Source organism: Eubalaena glacialis, chromosome 1, assembly GCF_028564815.1.
Source record: "Eubalaena glacialis isolate mEubGla1 chromosome 1, mEubGla1.1.hap2.+ XY, whole genome shotgun sequence".
Taxonomy (NCBI): domain Eukaryota; kingdom Metazoa; phylum Chordata; class Mammalia; order Artiodactyla; family Balaenidae; genus Eubalaena; species Eubalaena glacialis.
Window position 1 is genome coordinate 9741205 of NC_083716.1, and position 23505 is coordinate 9764709.

Below are 23505 nucleotides of genomic sequence, written 5' to 3' on the forward strand. Positions count from 1 at the left end.
CCCATTAGAGGAAGCATCTGGGTTTTCTGTTTGTCTGTTTTTAATCTAATAAGATATTTATTGAAGAAGATAAGTAAGATGTGATCACAAAGTGAGATTTCCATAAATGTTATTCACAATAAGTAATCAAATGTCTTTAATGTTGTATACAGGTAGTTTTTTTGTTTGTTTGTTTGGTTGGTTGGTTTTTTACATATATATATATTCGTTTTCAGATTCTTTTCCATTATAGGTTATTATAAGACACTGAGTAGATTTCCCTGTGATATACAGTAGGTCCTTGTCGTTTCCTTACTTTATATATAGTAGTGTGTATACGTTAACCCCAAATTCCTAATTTATCCACCCTCCCCGCCCCCCAGTATCCTCTTTGGTAACCATAAATTTGTTTTCTAGAGACATCTGCTTTTATGGACAATAAAGATTTTTAAAATTCTAATAAGCACAAATCAAGGAATTGGGTAGAGGGACTTCCCTGGAGGTCCAGTGGGTGAGACTGCACACTCCCAATGATCCCAGGTTCACTCCCAGGTCGGAAAACTAGATCCCGCATGCATGCCACAACTAAGAGTCCGCATGCCGCAACTAAAAGATCTTGCGTGCTGCAACTAAGACCCAGTGCAGGCTAAATAAATAAATAAATAAAAATATGAAAAAAAAAAAAAGGAATTGGGTAGAATGTTTAACTGAGAATATGAAGATTTCCTGAATTGTAAATTAAATCTCACTAGTCATCCATGGAAAAATGCAAATGACAGTTTTGCCCATGTGCTCGGATTATGGGGGTGTTTTTATTTTATTTTGACATCAGAAGGGTATTTTGGACAAGAAATAGTGGGAAACATGTTTTTGTTATATTCCTTCTTAATAAGACTTCTAACATATATTAGAATAATTTTCCTCCCTTAGTCAACAAAGTGCAAAACAGAGAACACACTGGAATTTTCCCTTGATGACTGAAAAATCTTTCAGCGAATTTGGGCCACTCTCTGAAAAAGAAGATGTTACCAATATCACCTACGTGAGACTGAGCTCAAAAATGTGACTAAGTGTCTCTTGTTAGAGCAAGTCCCAGGGATGATCCATTTTGCTGAGATCTGTCTCTCTGTGATCCCACCAGTCTACATGGTGGTGGGGGTGGTGGTGATGAGTCAACATTAGTGGTGGCCAAGATGGTTCAATGTCAAAGACATAAAGACCATCCTAGGCTCCTTCCCAGCTCTAACACAGTTGCAGTGACGCATTTGGGAAGATTAACTGCTGTCAAAGTTGGCATTTGAGGCTGTAAAAAGACACAAGAGACAGCAAGTGGCTGTGATACAAGCTGCTCTTGAAGAGAAAAGAGAAACAACTCTTGCCCCTAGCATCCTCTCTCTTACTATAATTTTTTTTCTAGAAGGGTCTCCCCACCTCTCCCAAAATAAATGCCAGGTGTTTTTTGCTGCATTTCCATTTAAAGAAAAAAATTTGATACAGTAGTTTTTCAAAGTTTTCAGGGAGCCAGGGTTGGAAAATTTCATATAAAGAATTATTAACTAACAGGAGGTTGGGCTGATGGGGGATTGGCTTCTACAGGAGATGTGGGAAATGAAGGGCAGTGATCCCTGGAGATGGAAAGTAACAGAGTAGGCCCTGCTCTTGCCCCAGCTTAAGGCCTGGAGAAAGTGGCCCAGGGTGGGGGACCCCAGCTGGAGCCAGATAGTCTCCCTGACTTAAGGAGATGGAGCTGGGTGCTGGGGGGGTGACCAAGGCATGTAAAGTTCCCAAGGCAGAGCACCAAGAAGTGAAAGCTGGGCAAAGAGAGAACTTGGAGTTGTACAAAACACTGATAGGCAAATATATGTATGGAAACTACATGGGACTAGGTACAGACCACCTGAAAAGCTTACAGGGAAGAATCTTTAAAGCTAATACAGGGCTGGGAATAGTTCCCATTCCTACCAACCAGAGTGGAAAACCTCATAATTCATGGGACGTCTGTTACAGTACTAAGAAGGGTCTTGCCTCAGTAGTGGAGAAAATTAACCCCAGACTAAACACTGCTCTGGTCTCACCTTAAAAGCAAAACCCAAAAGGATTAAGCTGATCCAAATAACTGCATCCCAGAGCAAAGTTCAAGAATATTTATAGGAATACAAAAATATCCAGAATCTGAAAGCTTAAAGTCCACAGTGCCTGGCATTCAAAGAAGCAGGAAAATAGACCCAGACTGAAAAGAAAACTCAATTAATCAAAGTCAACCCAGAAACTGTGCAGATAACAGAATTAGTACACAAGGACTTTTTAAAAAGTAATATAACTGTATTCCATACGTTCAGGAGGCTAGAGGAAGGATTGAGCATGATAAGTACAGACATGGAAGATATAAAAAAGACCAAATCAAACTTCTAGAGATGAAAACTTCAATGCCTGAAATGAAAAACACACTGGGAGGGATTAATAACAGATTAGTCACTACAGAGAAAAAGATTAGTGAACTTGAAGACATAGCAGTAGAGACTCCCCAAAATGCAACACAAAGAGAAAAAGACTTAAAAAAAAAAAAGAACAGATCATCAGTGAGCTGTCAGACAACTTCAAGCAGCTGAACGTATGTGCAGTCAGAGTCCCCAAAGGGGGCAGAGACATTAAAAACAACAGTTGAAGAAATAATGGTTGCAAAATTTCCAACTATGATGCAAACTGTAAACCCACAAATCCAAGAATCTAACTTCTAGCACAGGAAACAAGAAGAAACTTACACCAAGGCATATCATAACCAAATTGCTTAAAACCAGTGAAAAAGTAAAAAACATTAAAATCAGCTGGAGGAAAAAAAGACAGAAGAACAAACTTAAGGATGACATCAGATTTTGGAAACAATGCAAGCTAGAATACAGTGGGATATCTTTAAAGTAATAAAAGAAAAAAAAAAACTGTCCAACTAAGGACTCTTTGCACAGTGAAAATATCTTTCAAAAACACAGATGAAATAAAGATTTTTTTTCAGGGACTTCCCTGGTGGCGCAGTTAAGAATCCGCCTGCCAACGCAGGGGCCACGGGTTTGAGCCCTGGTCCGGGAAGATCCCACATGCTGTGGAGCAACTAAGCCTGTGCGCCACAACTACTGAAGCCCGTGAGCCTAGAGCCCATGCTCAGCAACAAGAGAAGCACCGCAATGAGAAGCCTGTGCACCGCAACGAAGAGCAGCCCCCGCTCGCCGCAACTAGAGAAAGCCCGTGTGCAGCAACGAAGACCCAGTGCAGCCAAAAATAAATAAATAAATAAATTTATTTTTAAAAAAAAGATTATCTTTCAGACATGCAAAAGCTAAAAGAATTCATCACCAGCAGACCAGTATTTCAAGAAATATTGAAGACAGTCCCTCAAACCAACAGAAAATAATACCAGATGGCCGTCAGGATCTATATAAAAGAATAAAGAGCACCAGAAATGGTAACTATGCAGGTAAATATAAAGTCATTTTTCCTTACTAGTTAAATCTCTTTTAGAAGATAATTGACTATGTAAAGCAAAAATAACACATACTGTGGGATTTGTAACATGTAGTAGTAAAATGTATGTCTGCAATAGCACAAAGGCCAAAAGTGGAGAAATGGAAGTATACTGTGCAAGATTCTTCTAATATACATGAAGTGGTACAATATCACTTGACAGTAGATTGTGATACTTTAAAGATATATACTATAGATCCTAAAGCAACCACTTAAAATAGCACAAATAATTGTAACTAATAAGTCAAAAGGGAGGTAAAGTAGAATCATAAAAATACATTTTTTTTTAAAAGGAGAAAAAGGAGGGAAAAAGGAACAAAAAATAGATGTACAGAGAAAACAACAGGACCGTAGATTTAAACCAACTATATTAATAATCACATTAACTGTAAATGTTATAAACACTCCAGTCAACATGCAGAGGTATTCAGAATGGATTAAAAAATCAAGATCCAACTATATGCTTCCTACAAAAAAGGCACCTCGAACTTTGCTTAACAAGCACAAATAGGTTAAAAGTAAGAAAATGAGGGGAAAAAAGATATACCATGAAAATACTAAGCAAAAGAAAGCTGTTGTGTCTACATTGCGTCAGACAAAGTCAATTTTAGAGCAAAAAATATTACCAGGCATAAAGAAGATCATCATAATGATAAAATGTTCAATTCATCAAGAGGATGTAACCATTCTGAAAGTTTATCTAACAACAGAGCTTCAAAATACATAATGCGGGCTTCCCTGGTGGCTCAGTGGTTAAGAATCTGCCTACCATTGCAGGGGACACAGGTTCAAGCCCTGGTCTGGGAAGATCCCACATGCCGCAGAGCAACTAAGCCCGTGTGCCACAACTACTGAGCCTGTGCTCTAGAGCCTGCGAGCCACAACTACTGAGCCCTCATGCCACAACTACTGAAGCCCAGGCGCCTAGAGCCCGTGCTCCACAACAAGAGAAGCCACCGTAATGAGAAGCCTGTGCACCGCAATGAAGAATAGCCCCCGCTCGCCGCAACTAGAGAAAGCCCCCACGCAGCAAAGAAGACCCAACTCAGCCAAAAATAAATAAATTAAATAAATAAATTAAAAAATATATATATATATATAAAACGCAAAAACTGATAAAAGCAGAAGTGGACAAATCTACAATTATAACCTAATAGTTCCATACCCTTTTCTCAATAATTTATTCAACAAGTAGATAGAAAATCAGTACAGATATAGAAGACTACAACTACACTATCAACCAACCTGACCTAACTGACATTTATTAAACACATTCGATAGTGGCAGAATTACATTCTTTTGAATTGCAAATGAAACATTTATAAGACAGACCATATTCTACACATTAAAAAAAACTCAATAAATTTTAAAATATTAAATTATTCAGAGTGCATTATCTGGCTACAATAGAATTAAATTAGAAATCAATAAGAGAAAGATATCTGGAAAATCCTCAGCTATTTGGAAATTAAATAATACACTTCTAAATAGCCTGTGAGTCAAAGAACAAATTAAATGGATAATTAGAAAGTATTTGAGCAAAATGAAAATGAAAACACAAATATCAAAATGTGTCACATGCAGTTAAAGCAACATTTAGAGTGACTTTTAATGCCCTAAAATACCTATATTAAAAAAGAAGGACTCAAATAAATGACCTCAACTTCTACCTTAAGAAACTATAGAAACACTGGTTATACAACAATGTGTGATACTTAACACCACTGAACTGTGCTTAAAATTGGTTAAGATGGTAAATTGTATGCTTTGCCTTTTTAAACCCAATAAAAATTAATTAAAAAAAACAAGTAGCAGTGTTGATTAAAAGAAACCAAATACCAAAGTATACCTACCTTTCAATACCATTTATATGAAATTCAAGAACTGGCAAGACTAATCAGTGGTGGTAGAAGTCAGAATAGTTGTTATTCTTGGGCAGAGGTATGGACTGGGAAGTGACATGAGAGAATGTTCTGGAGTAACGGAAATAGATCTGGGCGTGATTACACAGGGGTATAGGCGTGTAAACGTTCATCAAGCTCAGATTTATAAACTTATGGTACGTATTTTATACCAATTTTAAAAAGGTAATAGAAAAAAAAAGAACTATGAAGACAGTTAAAAGACTCGTGGTTGCCCCTGGAGAGAAGGAGGGAGGGATGAATAGGTGGAACACGGGAGATTTTTAAGGCAGTGAAACTACGCTGTATGATATTGTAATGGTGGATACATGACATTATGCATTTTTCACACCCATAGAATGTATAATACGATGAGTGAACCTTAATGTAAAGTATAGATTTTAGTTAATAATGTATCAATATTGGTATATTAATTGTAACAAATGTACCACACTAATGCAAAATCTTAATAATAGGGGAAACTACTGTACAGAGGAGGGAGAAATTTTGGGCGCTCTCTGTACTAAGTTTTTCTGTAAAACCGCTCTAAAAATAGTTGATTAATTATTTAAATATATTATATATTTATACAAATAAGTTATTTAAATACTTTTTTGTATTTAAATATATATATAAATATATGTATATATGCACAGAGCTATCACAATCAATAAAGAACTAGAAGAAATAGAAAAGCCTGAGGGAAACACACTAATATTTTAAAAACAGTTGTCTGTAGATGGTGGGAGTATCAGTGACTTTTTCCCCCTCTACTTTCTACTTTTCTCTATTTTCCAAGTACTGTCTCTGAATGGAACAATGCTCCTCTTCTCTGTTTCTTAAAGGTTCTGTTGAAACCAGACGAGCAGAAAGCAGACACACACCTAATTCAGCACATGACCTTCTTTTCCAGCCAGTGTCAAAAGTCAGGGAGCTCCTCCTTTTCTCCCTCCCTCCCACTCTCCTCTCCGTGTTTACTTCCCGCCAGAGATAAATAATGAGCGAGAAGCAGGACAGGCTGGTGGAAGCTGCAACCAGCCCTGCCTGACACACCCTGCCTTGGCAGGAGCCTGTGGATAGAACCCGGACTTCACAAAGCTTTGTTTGGAAGGAACAGCATCTGCTGCTTAGGAAACATGGGGCCCAGTCATGAAGCGCTGGCCCCGGCCACTGCTCATAAAACCGATCAGATCTTTTTGCTTTTTCTTTTTTCTGGGTCTGAGAACTGACCTTCTTTATAGGGAAATGAAACTTTGAAAACAGACTGGGGTTTGCTTTCTAATTATGGAGACCGCAAGGCAAATCTTTTCAGGCACATGTAAGAACTCAGCGTAATGGCTACGGGCCTGGGCTTTGGGTGGCATCAAACCAAGTTGGATTCTAGTCCTCACCATGCCACGTTTTGTCTGTGTGACCTGGGGCTTGTTCCTTAACCTCCCAGGACCTCAGTTTCCTTATATAGCCCCTCAGGTCATCTGCATTCATCCACACAGAGCTGCTGGATGAGATATGTGTTTCAGCCCTGAGTCCAACGCCCATCATGCAGTGGACTTAGTTTGAAAATAACTGATAAGGGAAAAGAATCTGAAAAAGAATATATGTATTCTGAATATATATATATTCTGAGTCACTTTGCTGTACACCTGAAACTAACACAACATTGTAAATCAACTATACTTCAACAAAAAATAAAATAAAAATAATTTTTTTTAAAAAGTCAGTACCTTTATGAATTAAAAAAGAAAAGAAAAGAAAAGAAAATGACTACGGGAGGCAAGGTATAAGAAACATCCTTACCTTTCATTTGGAGCCCATTATTTCTTTTTTTTCAAACCGTTTTTCTACCCTTCCCTAGGTGTTCCCTACCCAAACACCAAGGATTTTTTGTTCTAAGTAAGTTTGTAGTTTTGAAAGATCCAAGAGGTTGAGCTTAATGAATGTGATACATCTCCTATTTTCCACATTTAAAGAAGTTCTGAAATTTAAGAGGCTAGTAAGTCTAGTCCTTCCTAAATTCTGTTTCCTATAGATCTATAATAATTATACCTCTTCCTTCTGCCTGGGACCACCTTCTTTCCCCACAATCCCCTACTTCTACTCAGTTTTGAAGCCCCAGCTGCAAGGCCATCTCCTCTGGAGGATGCTCCTTCTTTCCTCAGCGAGTCTGGCCTCTCTCCTGTCCCTGTGCTCCCACAGAGGCTGCCTATAGCATTTAGCTTCTTCTAGAATTATTCATCTACATGTCTTTCTCTACAACTGGACCAACATGTCCTGTTCATCTTTGTACCTCTGGCCTCAAGCCCGGAGCGTGCCCTGTGGTGAGCTGTGGGTCCATGTTTGTTAACTGGACTAAGAAACCTGTCCCTCCTCCAAGGAAATTCAGGCGTTTAAGGTGTTGGGTGTTAAGATTCTGCACCAAAAATTCTGATCTGTGGGTATTTCTTCCCCACACCAACAAGCAATTCTCCAGTACTAGCTGGGAGTCCTACAATTCAGCTCCATTCTGACACGACCTGGAGGTACCTTACATAGCATCAGACCCCACAGGCTAAGGGCTCCGTCCCACAGGACTGCCCCCGCCACCCCAATAAGTCCAGATTGATACCTGCGCTTCTGACCAACTGGCTATAAATCAGAGGTTCCCATGACCCCCTCCTCGGGTTTAATTAATTTGCTAGAGTGGTTCACAGAACTCAGAGAAACATTTTACTTCCTAGATCACCAGTTTATTACAAAAGGATATAACTCAGGAACAGCCCAATGGAGGAGATGCATAAAGCAAGGTATGGGGAGAGAGTGAGGAGCCTCCATGCCCTCTGGGCTTACCACTCTCTTTGAATCCATGTGTCCACCAACCCAGAGGCCCTCTGAACCCTGTCTTTTTGGGGTTTTAAGGAGGCTTCATTACATAGGCATGACTGATTAAAATCATTGGCCATTGGTGATCAATTCAACCTCCAGCCCCTCTCCACACACCCCCCCCCCGCCCCCCAACCAGAGGTCAGGGAGGTAGGACTGAAAGTTCCAACCCTCCAATCACAGGGTTGGTTCCCCTGGCAACCAGCACCCATTTTTAAGTGCTTTCCAAAAGTCATGTCATTAGCATAACAGAAGACACCTTTATCGCTCTCATCACTTAGGAAATTCCCAAGGTTTTAGGAGCTCAGTGCCAGGACTGGGATGAAGACCAAATATATGTTCCTTATTATAAATCACAATATCACAGGTATATAGCAGGAAATGAGCTATCCCTGAAGCACACAGGAGAACCCTGCTTTTCTCTCAAAGATGGCGGGCCATCCTACGTTTCCCCCAGTTTGAGACAGGGTTTGTGATGGTCACCATGCTATCTTGCCAGATTGGTACCTGGTAGCAACAGGATTTCCTCCTGGACACCGGGTCTGTGACTTATGGAACTCAGCAGATAGACCTGTTCAGGCCAGTTTTTCATATCTCAGCAAATGGCCCCCTTTACCCAATTGCTCAAGCCCAGACTTTGGGAGTCTTCCTTGATTCTTCTCTCCCTCCTTCTAAATCCCATCCATCCGCAAGTTCTGGCATCTCTAGCTCCAAAATATCCAAAATACTCAAAGCTGCATATGTTTCTCCACCTCCACTGTTATCACCTTAGTCCTTGCATCATCAGTGGGCCAGTATCATCCCCAGAGGGGTGAAAATTGGCTCTCAGGAGGCAGAAAAAGAAAATCATAGATATTACAATGGTTTGTGGCCCTCCAAAGACCACAATACATAAACATATGCACTATATCTATGGTACTGAAATTTCTTGGGGAGGGGAAGGCAATTTGGAATAAAATATCTACAAAGGTTCCCGTGGGAGGGCAGGGAAAGGAAGATAATGAAAACAAGGTTGGGCATCCCTGCCCTAGTTCCAGGCACCCCTTCGTCTTTCAGGGACCTGCAATGACCTCTCCTCTGACCTCCTGGCCTCCAGTCTTGCTCCCTTGCATTCTCCATACAGCAACCAGAGAGGTCCTGTTGAAACACATATCAGTTCACATCACCTAAATCTGGGTGTCTTACCATGGCCAGCCCTCAAGGCCCTGGTCTGGCTGATCTGGCCCTTGCCCACCTCTCACTCGCTCATCAGTCTCCTCCTGTTTCTCTAACACACTAAACTCATTCCTCCCTCACGTCCTTTGCACTGCCCGTCCCTCCACCTGGATCTTCCCATGCCTGCCTCCCTTTTGTCATTCCAGACTTAGTTCAAATATCACTCCCTTCCTTGACCATCTAATCCAATGGTTCTCAAACCTTAGGGTGTAACGGAACACCTGGAGGGCTCACCCCAGAGGCTGGGGAAGGGCCCAAGACTTAGCATTTCTATCAGGTTCCCACTTGGTGCTCAGCCTGCAGATCTGGGAACCACACTTTGAGAACCACTGATCTAATCCAAACTAGTCACTCCCTTCTCTGTTCCTGTCAATCACAACACCAAGTTGGTGTCTTTCAGAGCCATGACATTACCTGAAAGTGTCTGTCTTCCTTCTGTTCCATGTCTGACTTCCTCACTACAACCTACTTACCAACTGGAGCAGAAGCCCCAGGGCTTCTAGTGTTATTGGCTGTGTCCCCAGTGCCTCGCACAATGGATTCCCAATAGATTTTTATTGAAAGAAAACATAGATGAGAGAAAGGGAGGGGGCAGGAGTTTAACGTATGCTAATTATCCCTGATTTCTGAGCCTTCACTATAAACTTCACAGACAAGCAAACAAAAGGTAGCTATGGTTATTGGCCTGAGGGTAAACCCTGGGTCAGTGTTTCCCACACTTTATCATGAGAGTCACGTGGTCTTCTTATTAAAAACAGATTATGTGGTCTCACCCCAAATCTACTGGATCAGACTCTTCAAGGGAGGGGTCAGGAAATGGGGTATTTTAACACGTGATAAGGTGAACCTGGCAGTCGATCACTAGTCACAAATGTCCCTGCTGGAAAGAATCACCCAGGGTGTTTATTAACAACATAGATTCCTTGGCTCCACATCTAGTGATTCTGATTTAGAAGGACTAGGAAGGGGCCTAAGAATTTATATAGTTAACGGACATCCGGGTAAATCTTATGATCTGGGAAGTGTGGAAAACACTGTCCCATATGATTTCATTTACCATCCTTCACCCCAACCCCGATCTGTTCCTGCATTCTTAAATATAGCTTTAAAGTCACACACACACACACACACACACACACACACACACACAGCAGCACTGGAATGAGCCAATCTATCTGAGAATAACTTGTGTAAATAATTGAAACCTCCATGAGGATATCATAGCATTTGGGGCCATAATGCTCCATCATCATGCCATTAAACTGTCACTCCTCCCCATGCCAGGGGTCAGCTTACATAAAGACCATACCAGCAGGGTTCCCAGTAAGCTTGATGGTCTTTCCTTCAATGTGCCTAAAATTGATCACAGTTTCCCTATAGCAGCTCTCACTTTGGATGTCCCAGTTTCTAATGTTGGACTTTCTTTTGGGTTCTTGGTCCAGAACCTTAGCATCTTCTTAGACTCCACCTCCTCTGCCTGCACCCAGGCCATCTCCAGGTTCTGTAGGTTTGAAACTGAGGAGGACCCTGCAGGCCCTTCCAAGGTACAAGCCCTTCCCTTGCCCCCGCTTCTTGTTTGACCTTCCCTGAGTTCCAAAGAGCAGACTCAAGCAGTTAATGATTAGGACAATAGAGTCACAGGACAACTGGTTCCTCCTAAAGGGATATAAATAACAATATCCTGGTGGAGGTTGGTGACTACATGCTGACCACAAGCATGTAGACCCCAAACTGGTTGGAACCAGAAGGTTGATGATTGAGATTCCACAAACATCACCCTGTTACTTCACCACCAACCAATGAAAAAAGTGTTCATGAGCTGATCAGACACCCTGCAACCCTTACCCCTAATATTGTCTTTAAAAACCCTTCTCTGAAAGCCATCAGGGAGTTTAGAGCTTTTGAGCATTAGCTGCCTGTTCTCCTTGCTTGGTGCCCTGCAACAAACACTGTACTTTCCTTCACCACAACCCAGTGTCAGTAGATTGGCTTTGCTGCACGTGGGCAAGCGGACCAGAGTTCAGTTCAGTAACAGGTTCTACCTTGGGGTGATTTCCCAGCCACCATCCTTCTACTACAAGAGCATCCCTTACTGTCCTTCCAGCCTACCTGCTCCAGTGCATTAATCCAGGCTCTAAGTTCCCGCATAAACCCTTGTTTAAATACAAACAAACCAACTACATAGCACTTCCCCAGCTTCCTGTTACCTGCAGGATAAAATCTCAGTCCCTTCCCTGACCTCCAAGTTCTCAACCTGGCCTCACTTCTCCAACCTTGTTTTTAGTGAACATCCACCACCAGGTCTGGGCTCACTTCCTGCTCTGCTCCAGAGAGGTCCAATTCAGGAATTCTGCCCCTACCTAGAACGGTCTCTATAGCCATCCCCTTTGGTTCAAGTCCCTCCCCTCCCCCCACCAGGAGACTCTCCTGTCTAACCCAGCCCTCGGAGAAGGTGTCTTCCTCTGGACCCCAACAGCATGGAGCCATGGCACGCACACAGCTCTCTGGCATAATGCAGTGCTTCTCAAGCGTGGTCCCTGGACCAGCAGCATCAGTGTCACCTGGGAACGCGTCAGAAATTCTCATTCTCAGGCCTGGCCCCGGACCTCCCAAATCAGAATCTCTAGAGGATGGGTCCAGCGAGCTGTGTATTAACCAGCCTTGCAGGTGATCCTGATGCCTGCTCACCTCTGACAGCCAGTGGAGAACAGTTAAGACTCTTGGCTGCTGAGTTTCCACTCCTCCTTCAGTGACAAGGGTGCCAGAAATTCACCCACGAATCGCTTAGGGTCACTCCCTGAGAAAGGTCTGTCATCTCTGAAATATTGCCTGGCACCCTCTTTGAGAGAATGAGCAAGTATGATATTGAAGCACAGGAAATGGCCACTATCCAACATTTTTTTAACTTACAAAAAGAGTAATTTCCTCTGGTGCAACCTAATGGCTTCATTATCTGGGGAAAGGTTGTATGATAAGATCCATTTTGGTTTGAGGGTTTAAAAGGCAAGGGCAGCAGCAGCATAGCACAGGGACATCAGCTCGGTGCTTTGTGATGACCTAGAGAGGTGGGATAGGGAGGGTGGGAGGGAGGCTCAAGAGGGAGGAGATGTGGGGACACATGCATGCATATGGCTGATTCACTCTGGTGTACAACAGAAACTAACACAGTATTGTGAAGCAATTACACTCCAATAAAGATCTATTAAAAAAAAAAAAAAAAAGGCAAGGGCTGTTGGTATCCAAGGAGGGAAAGGCTCCGGGAGACTGGACAGTGGAGCTGGAACCAGTCCAGTCGCAAGTTTCCAGGGCAGCTGTGCTCGAGGGTGGACATCGTTGAGCAGTAAGAGGTGCAAACTCGGGTGAAGCTTGTCAGAGGAGGGCGGGATCATCCTGTCGCAGGAGCCCAGGGACTTGCGCAGGGTGGGGCACCTGGAAGGCGGGGCGCCTGGGAGACACTGCCCAGCCTCTGCACGGGTTTGGCCAATGCAGGGCTGAGTTACAACAGCGACACCGTGTGGCAACTGGAAAGCAAAGCAGCTAAACTGAGGGGACCCCCTACTGGATGAAGAGCTAACCTCTTTGGGGATGTATGAAGCCTGTTCTTGTGTATTCAGAGGGAAGAGGAGCTTCCAGGGGGAAACAATGGACTTTTTACCACTAGGGCTTTGAGGGCATAGTGCTCCAAGCCTCGGTTTCCTCCTCTGGAGAGTAGAGATCACACCTGCGCAGAGGGACAATCTTTGGCAGTATTAACACGTGCCTTTCTCCCTATATTCTTCCCTTGCCTCCTGGTCCAGCAGGCCCACTGCAGGCCTTTCTGTGTTTTCTCTCTGGAGCTTTTCCAAGTAGAAAACAGAAACAGTTTGAGGGCAATGGGTCTTTCCATCTTTTGTAAAAATCTGTAGTACGTCCTTTGAAGAGAAAATGCTGGCTATCCGTTGAGGCAAAAGGAGACCGCAAGTGCATTTTAGGATGAGGAGGAGAGAGCATGGAAAGGTCCTAGGAAGTAGGGAACATCTGGGACTCCCTCCCTGCTTCCTGAGCATGTCCTCAGGCTCACGGGGGAGATGATCCCAGAGTGCTGAAGGGAATGACCGTGGGCTCCCGGCCTCACCAAAGACCCCCATGTGCCAAGTGTATCGTGAAAGCAGCACAGTCATAGGGCCGGAGAGACAGTGTGGCCTGAGACGTGGACATCTCAGTGGTGATGGGGTGAGGAGGGGACAGATGATGGCCTCCATACACCAGGTCAGGAGAGGGGTTCCCAAGGATGGCTGACACGGGCATTCCCGCCAGCCTGGCCAAGTAAGGACTCAGAATCAGAAAAGAATTGATTTAAAGAAAATAAAATTTTATTTTGCAGGCACAGAGCATTTGGCATAGTTTCTAGTGCCCGTCTGCAAAATAAACGTCAAGTCCTAGTCAAATGCTATCATTGTTGTGGATGCCAAGGGTGGCGTGCCCCACTGAAATAGCACACAGGGGACCCCATGCTCGCTCTCTCTTCCTGTAAACATCCTGACTCCCCGGCCTCCTCTTGCTAGTTTCTGAGTCAGTTAGTGCAGGGCCTTGCACAATCGACATGGGCACGTTTACGGAGGAGAATCATGTTTTTAACTGTGAACAGGAAGTTGCTCTTTTGAACTTGCTCTGAGAAGGCACCTCATGTGCAATTTGCATGCCAATGAGAGACAATTCTTCTTCAAGGGAAAGATAATTGATTAAAGCTGAGGAACAAGAAACCAAAGACCTTTGAGCTGCTGTTACTCCCCAGGCCAGCTGGGACACCGGTCCCCAGTAATTCCCAAACCTCTCCAGGAACCCCAGAACCTCACAAGGATGGGGATGGAAGAGCTGGACCTTGGGTCTCAGCCAGCAGCGACTTCGCTTGTGTAGGATTCCAGAGCATTAGATTCATAATCACCAGGAGCCAGTTTAGACTGTCATCCGGTCTAGTTAGAGCCAAATATTAAACCCTTTGTCCTGCTACCCTGATAGAAAAGTGCATGAAGGTGGAACAGCCATGGGGTTCTGGGAGGGAAAGGAGGCCCCCATTTTACAAAGAATTGAGATCAAAGGTGCCCTTCAAGGCATAGTCTGTGCCTCTCTCCACAGAAGAAAATCCTCTGCCCCGCAGGATCAGCATTGCCCTAAAGAAATCCAATGTTCATGCCAAGAGGTTCAAAATGCCTCTCCTCTGGAAACCGCATAACTGAAGCCCCCCCCAGAAAATGACACCAGTCGGCGTGGAAATTCCTGCCACCAGGGGCCGCTCTTACTCACCCATGACCCTCAAAGCAAAAAATATTGCTTAACCCTTGACGTGAAAAGTGATTGCAAAGCGTTTGAGACCCGAAGTCAGTGATGGGCGATTTGGGGGGCGGGGTGTGTACCACTCAATTTTCCATTTTTGCTCCTTGAAGCTTTTGTTCATTTGTTCCTTTAAGGCCTGTAACTACAGCCTCCCAGAAGCTGGGCTTCAATTTATTTGTTCAGGAGGGGTTTTCTAACCGGATCACGTGCTGAACCCACAGGCAATTATTAATTGCCACCAGTGTTCCTGACCAGTGTCCGTTCTGGGGACAGAATGTTCACATCTGCTCGCCCTCTGCTTGTGACTGACCCCAAAACAACTGTGGGTGCTGAACACTACATGGGGAGAGTCGATTGGATTCTTTCCCTATAGCCCTGGCGGGGAAATCAGGACCTGACTGCGGGTCAAAATAAGGAACTACTGACCAGTGGGCCGCACCTGCACTGGCCACATTCCACTGTGGCAGTGTGGCCTTGTTGATTTCTGAAATTCACGCACCAGTCTCCCTGAGACTCAGTGGTTGTTCTCTGAATCCTCTGTCTCATCCTCCGGTGCCCACCTCGGCTTCCATGCTAGCATACAGACCCCAACTTAGCCACAGATTAGTCACCCCTGTTAAGCCCCTTGGCAGCCTTGATCTTGTTTATTGTAAGTTCTGACAATGAGGATAAAAGACCTGGCGTGCTGTGGAATGGAAGCCTATCATTACTAATTTCATCCCTGGGCAGGAAAACATGAATTTTCCAATCATGCATCTAGGCAATCACAAAGAGGTCTAGGAACCAGAGCTTGGAGCATCTCACCACCGAGGACCGCATCATGGATTTTAGGGTAAATTTTCCAAAGTAAATGGAGCAAAACAAACTCTGAGCAGGCAGCGAGCTGGCCATGCCTTGGGCTGGGTCAGTCCTCCAGACCTGGTCCTACCTGGGCAGATCTCCGCGGTCATTGCTTCTGGGCTTCTCCTCCGGCTTCCTTTCTGCCCTCCGACTGTTCCCAGGCCGCTCCACGGATCCTGGACTCCGAGCCAAAGAAGTCCTCTGAGCGACAAGAAAGAGAAATTGGAAAGGAAATCAAACAAGCGTCTTTGAAAACACAGAGACTTTATCAATGGGCCACTGACCACAACATTCCAAGGGCCAGGTGTTTGGTTTGCTTTACCGTCCATCTGAGCACCAACTCTGTGCCAGCCAGCGCTGAGCAAGGCTTTGGGGATACACGGTGGGCAAAGCGACCGTGGCCCCTGCTCCCACCCAATGGAGGAGAAACACAGTAAACCAGAGATTTCCAGCTGAGTAGGTTGACTGTTTTAGTAAGAAACTGAGACTAGGATACACATTATACTTTGGGGGTCGTCTGCTCGCTGGAGAAAGTGGGATATTGAATCTGAGATCTTAAAGTGTCTCGTCTGGGGCACTGCCTAGATGAAAACACACTTCCTCCCCCTGCCCCATGGTTTTGCACACCAGAATTCAGCTGGAAACCTGAAAAAAAAAAAAAAAAACTGAAGGAAGAAAATGAGGGACCCTGGGAACCTTAGGGCCCCTCACTGAGGTCCTGACCATTCTGAGAGTTGGCCATCTTTTCTTAAACCCCTGCAATAGGGCTTCCCTGGTGGCGCAGTGGTTGAGAATCTGCCTGCCAATGCAGGGGACACGGATTCGAGCCCTGGTCTGGGAAGATCCCACATGCCACGGAGCAACTAGGCCCGTGAGCCACAACTACTGAGCCTGCGCGTCTGGAGCCTGTGCCCCTCAACAAGAGAGGCCACGACAGTGAAAGGCCCACGCACCGCGATGAAGAGTGGCCCCCACTTGCCGCAACTAGAGAAAGCCCTCACACAGAAACGAAGACCCAACACAGCCAAAAAAAAATAAATATAAATAAATTAATTAATTAAAAAAAAAAACAACCCCGCAATAAGCTCGTCTGCTGTTCAGTTGATTTTTTAAACCAAGATGCAAACATTTAGAGCACAGTCAAAACTTCAAATCACAGGACAGAAAGAGATGAGATGTTTTTAAAACTCAATTGCAATTGTGCTCATTTAAGTCAGATACAAATATCAGAAATGGGGAAAGGACTTTTAGGAACCCCCAGAAGTATTCCCCAAAGCAGTGGTTGCCTTTTATTTGTCTTCCCGGCAGCGTTCCTGAACCCCCCTCCCTGAAACAACACACACATCTTTCTTTGGGGCCAGATCTGCCTTCTTCTAAAGACCTGTTCCACCCATACCCTCTGTCCCTGAGGTTCCCATGGAAACGCCAATCCCAGTGCTCCACACCCCTGCCTGTCGGGATGCACACAAGACTCGAATCAAGACCAGGTCCTTCCTCAGGACTCCCCAGAGAACAAGAGGGACGGAAATCTGGTGGCTGCTTCTGTAGAATATGAATGCAAGAGTTACCGGCAGTCTGTCCCTAGCCATTGTGGAGGAAGGCAGCCTGTAGCAGGAGAGCAGAGCCAGCAGGTAGAGAAAAGCCGGGATGAGATGCTTCCCCATCTGATGCATTTCTCTGAACAGTTGACTGCTTGTGTTCACCCAGTTGTGTCCAGAGGGAAAATATAAAAGATGCTTCAGCTCTCAGGGACCCATATATTCCAGTGCTAACAGGAATACCACAATTAGAAAAATCTTCATTCACTTTTGCTGAGACAGAATGGGGGGAAAATCATAACACAACAACAATAATAGCATCTGTTTACTGAGCATGTACCAGGCACTGGGCCAGGAGCTTTCTATTCAATCTTCACCACAACCTTAGGAGAAAGATGCTATTTGTGTCCCTGTTTTAGAACAGAGGCTTTGAGAGGTTAAGTATTTGGCCAAGAGCACACAGCAGTGGAGTCTGGATGGACCTAATTCTCTCTGACCCCAAAGCCAAGGAGAGGCATCTCTATTCTATGCCTTCAATGGAGGCAAACAACTGGGGTTGATTCCTCACCTAAGAGGGGCCTGCGGACCCCAGGCTGGCTTGATCTCCATGCTGGCTGAACCATTCCCTGTAACGAGCGCCGCTGCCCTGTCCTGTGGGCCTCAGTCTCCTGATCTGTGACTCCAGGACCAACAATCATCCTCTAGGGCAGTATCAAGACAGTACAAACTTCAAATCACGGTAAATTCAAACTCCAAGTGTTCCTGACTCTTCTGAGAAAGGTTCTTTATCTATACAATATTACTACCTTTGGGTTCATGGTTTACAATTTTTACTTTGATAACTCCGGAATCACAGTACAGAGTGAGTGACATTTTCATATCAGGGTCCTGAATTTTTAAAATTGTAACCCAATTCCTACTTGTCTAACTGTCATGCAGGCCTCAGCTCCAAACACCTTCCGCAGCCAGGCTTCCCTTTCAATCACCCCGTTATCTGCAAATAATTTAACAGATAAGTCTCCTGCTTTTTATTCCACAATCAAGGTGAAGAAATTCTGGAAAGACACTAACATGTCTCAGCAACAGCTCAGACAGATGCGAACAACAGATGGAATAGGGGGGCAGATCTTTGCTCTGACTAAAGGGGGGAGGGGACCACGTGCTGAATTTCCTCAGGCAAAGGAAGTATAACAAGGGCTCAGATTTGTCTTTGAAGAAGGAAATAGGATAGACCTTTCTCACTTTCCAGGGCCACCTCTCCTCCTAATAAAGAGCTAATCTGCAGTTCTCTCCAGCAAACACGTCCCTGGATGGAGTCAAAATAAAGGCAATTGTACTACCCATGGGAACGGCACGCTGCACTTTGCAAAGTTATTTCACATCCTCTGAGTCTTACAAAATCCCTGTGTGCTAAACAGGCAGGTAGAATAATGTTTTCCATTTTTTCAGATGAGAAACAGAAGGTTAAGTGGCTTGGCCAGGTCTCTGGCCTTGAAGTCCAATACTCTTTCCACAGTAATAATGACACCCAACACCTATACAGCACATTTTCTGGTATAACAATAGTAGCAAACTTATCACTGTAAACACTTTCTATGTGCCACATACAGGTATCCCCTGCTTTTCATGTTTGCTTTATGTAATTTCTTTACTACAAAAGACCTGTACAAGTTTTCGCTAACCAAAAGAGATCCCAAGAGGATTTTTGCTTTTATGAAAAGAGGCAAAAAGCAAAAACAGCAGTCAGTGTTTGTTTTGCAGCAAAGCCGGTATGGAGGCAGCAAGAACCCCCAGCAGCAGCAAGAGGGGCCCCGCCAAGCTCCTTCCCCGGGAACCACACTCAGCATCACAGCATCAGGTCGCCATAGCTTTGAAATGTGCCTGTGAGCATCTGTGCTTTATTCAATTTATTCTGTGCATCCATTAGCAAGAGCTGTCCTAAGGTAATCGCTTCTTTGCTTTAAGCCATTTCAGCTTACAAAAGGTTTCCTAGGAATGCTCTACTTTCAGATCGCAGATAGCTGGGGAAATCTGTACTATTCTTTTAAGTGTTTAACATATTTATAAACTCCTTCAATTCTTACAACAATCTTATTTTACTGATACGATCACAGCACAGAGAGGTTAAGCCACTTGCCCAAAATCACACAGCTTGGAAGTGGTGAAGCCAGGACTTGAACCGAGACGGTTTGGCTCTAGAATCTGTGCCCTTGACCCCTCCCTACTTTATGCTGCCTCACCAAGCAGTGGAAATAGTTGCCTACGATTCCTGCCATCTTCCTGCCATGCTCAGAGGAACTAAAACAACTGGACATTTATGAACAATGTGATACAGAGGCCTAGAGTCAATGCCTAGAATAGCCCCTGGCACAGAGAGGCATTCCAGAAATACTTGTTGAATGTATGAAAAGTAGATTATTCCCGTTTAGTCTGGTAGCCACTTCTGCAAATCGAGGGAAGCACGCTCAGTCCTTGGAGCTCTTGCTTCTGCCACATTTCCTACAGTGTCTTTGAGTCCACCCCCCCCCAACCCCTGTCCAGTTTCCCCATCCTAGCAACAGTACTAAGCCCTGTTGTTTACAGGATTCCAAGGGGTCTGTTGTGTCAACAGGTGTCACTACAAATAGCATACATTTCTAAAGTTACCCCTTACACTTCTAAATAGCAGCCTGGAAAAAAAAAAAATTGGCAATCCTCCACGTGACAAACTGACTTTTCAAATTGCTTCTTGAAATCTTTCCTTTGCTGCCATTGCTTGAGTAAACAAACAGTGTTTCTTTGGCTCAGGAATACTCCAGAGCTCTGGGTTTATTTTAAAGCGATCTTCAAACAGTCGCAGCAACTTTCCAGCCCTGGAAAATACACTTTATCAAGAGCTAAAGTGTTTCCTCACTAAAAAAGAAAAATTCCCCAGACCTTACCTCTTAAATGTGCCCCACCTCTCTAGACCACTGCTTACCGGTCATGCCAATAAAGAGATTTCATTAACATGGTTAGATCAGGCCCAGGGTGTCTTGCCAAGTCGCCCACTCTTGGAATGAGCTTCTTGGGAGCAGTGTGACTGCAGGTGAATGCTGGGAAGTAGACCAAAGGTCGTCCCCATGGCACCAGGAGTCGGATTTCAGAAACAACTGCCAGGCTGCCGAACATGGAGGACGAACACATGTTCTGTGCTAGGGCCGGTGGGCTGCCCACCCTCCCTGTCAAGGGAAGGCAAATGCTTAGACCAGTTCTGCTAGATCATCCCAAACATTTCTTCACCTCCCTAGCTCTCCTCACAGGCGCTTTGTCAGGCCAAGAAGGGGGAGGCTCCAAGGTGGAATTTTAGGCTTCCCCAAATGGAACGGTTTCTCATGTAACGTGGTATGATGTGGTAGGAAAAATGAACAAGCTTTGGAGTCAGTGAGAGCTGGCTTTGAAGCCCCACTCTTCCTTTAGAAGATGGAGAAAATAAGAGAATTGAGTTTGCACTGGGATTTGGGTGGTGCTGCCTCATGTTCAGGAAGGGCTGAGTCTAGGCTTTAGGTTGACACAGAAGATTTTAAAAGACATGGTATAAGATACTAACTTTAGGGGAAGCTGGGGGAGGAGTAGGGGAATTCTCTGGACTATCTTTGCAACTTTTCTGTAAATCTGAAAATATTCCCAAATAAAAGGTTTAATTAGAATAAAAGAGTCATGGTTCCTACCCTCATGGATCTTACAGTTTAGTGAATGAATGAGAGATAACATTCAATAAACGATATCTACCTTCCCTTCCTCAAAAGCATCGGCATTGAAAGTGGTAGGAATTACCCTCAAAGGACCCAGGAACCTCAAAGATGCCAGAGTTGACATGTTCTGACGTCTGGAGTTTGTGAGGAAAGGAAAACCTTTGAGACTTCAAAACCACTGCTTAATATTAATGTCCTGTATGTATTTAATATTTTAGAAGCAATATGGTTTAAAGAGGGCTGGATAAGTTCAGAAAACGCAAATCATTTCACCTTTTGGAGCCTATTTCTTTTTTTTTTCTTTTTTTCTTTTTTTTGTTTTTGTTTTTGTTTTCTTTTGGCCGCGCCTCGCAGCTTGCAGGATCTCAGTTCCCTGACCAGGGATCGAACCCAGACCACAGCGGTGAAAGCGCCAAGTCCCAACCACTGGACCGCCAGGGAATTCCCTGGAGCCTATTTCTTTGTCTATAAAATGGGGACCCCAACCCCTGGCCTGCCTGCCTCAGTGGCCGATAAGAGCAATTTGTCAATATGGCAAAAAACTGTCCAAATGGAGCAGTCTCTATTCAAAGAGTAAGGGTTGTCAGGATGGCCTGTAACATCCTGTGAGTTCTTTTACTTGATTGCTCTTGAAATGCAGATATAAACCTTAGTTTTTGCTCCTCTAGAATTTTTCTACAACTATTCATTGTCATGCTAAAGCAGCATGAGGCTTGATTCAAGAATAAGGGTGCAGGAAGAGGGAGGGGATATGGGGATATATGTATACATACAGCTGATTCACTTTGTTATACAGCAGAAACTAACACAACATTGTAACGCAATTATACTCCAATAAAGATGTTAAAAAAATAAAAAAGGGGCTTCCCTGGTGGCGCAGTGGTTGAGAATCTGCCTGCTAATGCAGGGGACACGGGTTCGAGCCCTGGTCTGGGAAGATCCCACGTGCCGCGAAGCGACTGGGCCCGTGAGCCACAACTACTGAGCCTGCGCGTCTGGAGCCTGTGCTCCGCAACAAGAGAGGCCGCGATAGTGAGAGGCCCGCGCACCGCGATGAAGAGTGGCCCCCGCTTGCCACAACTAGAGAAAGCCCTCGCACAGAAATGAAGACCCAACACAGCCAAAAATAAATAAATTAATTAATTAATTAAAATAAAATAAAATAAAAATAAGGGTGCAGGAAGCTAGGTGTAGTGGTTCAAAGCCAAGCTTTAGTGTTTATTCAGCCATAAGCCTTCTAGTATCATATCTGGAAAATGGGGGATCATATTTACAAGGTTGATTTGAAGGTTAAATAAAATAATACATGTGAAGCACAAAGCACAAGGCTAGATCATAGTGGACACTCACATATTCTAGTTTTTATGATTATAGAGAAGAAACCGATTCAAAACTCATTAACCAAGAGCTCCAGTGCCCATCTCAGCTTAAAGCTAAAATAGTTAATCAGATTCTTCAGAAGATGCGTCCGGCCAGACACGGAGCCACGCAGTTCACAAACTTCGATAATCACTCCAGCGAAAATTAGCATCAACCCTCTGGGCTGCGCCATCAGACGTCATAATAAAGGAGCTCTCCCCACTGTTATCAGCACTGAGTTCATGCTGTTTAATAGTCTTTGTTCAATTTCCTTCTCATTAAACACAGTTATATCATCCCAGGTGCCCATCTACTGCCTGTAGAATATTAGAGGATGCCGTTTCTGCCGGCGCTGGTCTAAGGCTGTCGTAATGTTGAGTTCCTTGGGTTCCTCAGGAAATAGAGAAACTACCTCCAAGCTGAACTTGGTACCCCAAGCATTTGTAGAGTTAAACAACATATGCACATATTTAGGGGACGTTTATCTAGAAGCAAAACGAAATCACACAGTGCCTACGGGTTTCTACAGACCTCAGCCTGCAGAAACATGCCCAGGGACGGCTCACACAGAACAGATTCTCCTGTCTTCCTGGTCCTCTGTCCCTTGGATGTCAGAGAAGTCCACAGTCTGAAACCACAGTGCTGAGGTTGCCTTCAGGAACGAACCTCAGGCCCAGCTGCCTCTTTAACACTGAGCCAGAACCAGAAAGACCTGCCTTGATGAGGTCCGGGCTGGAGGAGGCGTGCCCAGTGACCTGCCCTCAACCCTCCCGACCCCTCTTGTTTCCTGCTCGTCCTTCAGCTCCCCCAAAGCGCATTCTCAGACACCCAGTGCCACGTCAGGTGTCTTTGCGTCTGTTTTCTTGCTTCACAGCATTGACCACACTTCCAACAGTTGAAAATCCTTTTTTTTTCCCCCTTGGGACTCAAACTACAGAAACGTCCAGACAATGGAATTGCTTTAAAAGAGTTTTTTCAATGATCATGGATTTTTAAGTCAGGCCATTATAGTCATAGGACTGACTGTCTTTCTTTCCCTCTCCACACTGTCAGAGCCGTAAACGGGTATCATGACAACCCAATGGCCAAGGGGAAGTTCAGAGGTGGTAAAGCAGCCACCAAAGGATGGGCGTTGTCCTCGTGCCGTGGAATTCATGTGCTCAGAGCTCAGGTGCCCTCTGGAGGGCTACCCAGAACCGAGCACTCAGGAAAGAACACTGAACCACTGTCATGCCCACTTTCAGGAGCTGGGGATGTGGGCTGACATGGCCC

The 23505-nt window shown here is 44.4% G+C and overlaps 1 protein-coding gene across 1 annotated transcript in view; it reads right to left on the minus strand.

Annotated features, from left to right (window-relative positions):
- LOC133090937 (transforming acidic coiled-coil-containing protein 2-like) overlaps window positions 1–23505 on the minus strand; it is an 82458-nt gene that overhangs the window by 20060 nt on the left and 38893 nt on the right. Inside the window, exons 6-8 of the mRNA XM_061189612.1 lie at window positions 20121–20361; window positions 17192–17228; window positions 15712–15824 (exon numbers count right to left, since the gene is read on the minus strand). Of these exons, the coding sequence (XP_061045595.1) occupies window positions 15712–15824; window positions 17192–17228; window positions 20121–20361 (391 nt within the window). The remainder of the gene's footprint in view (window positions 1–15711; window positions 15825–17191; window positions 17229–20120; window positions 20362–23505) is intronic.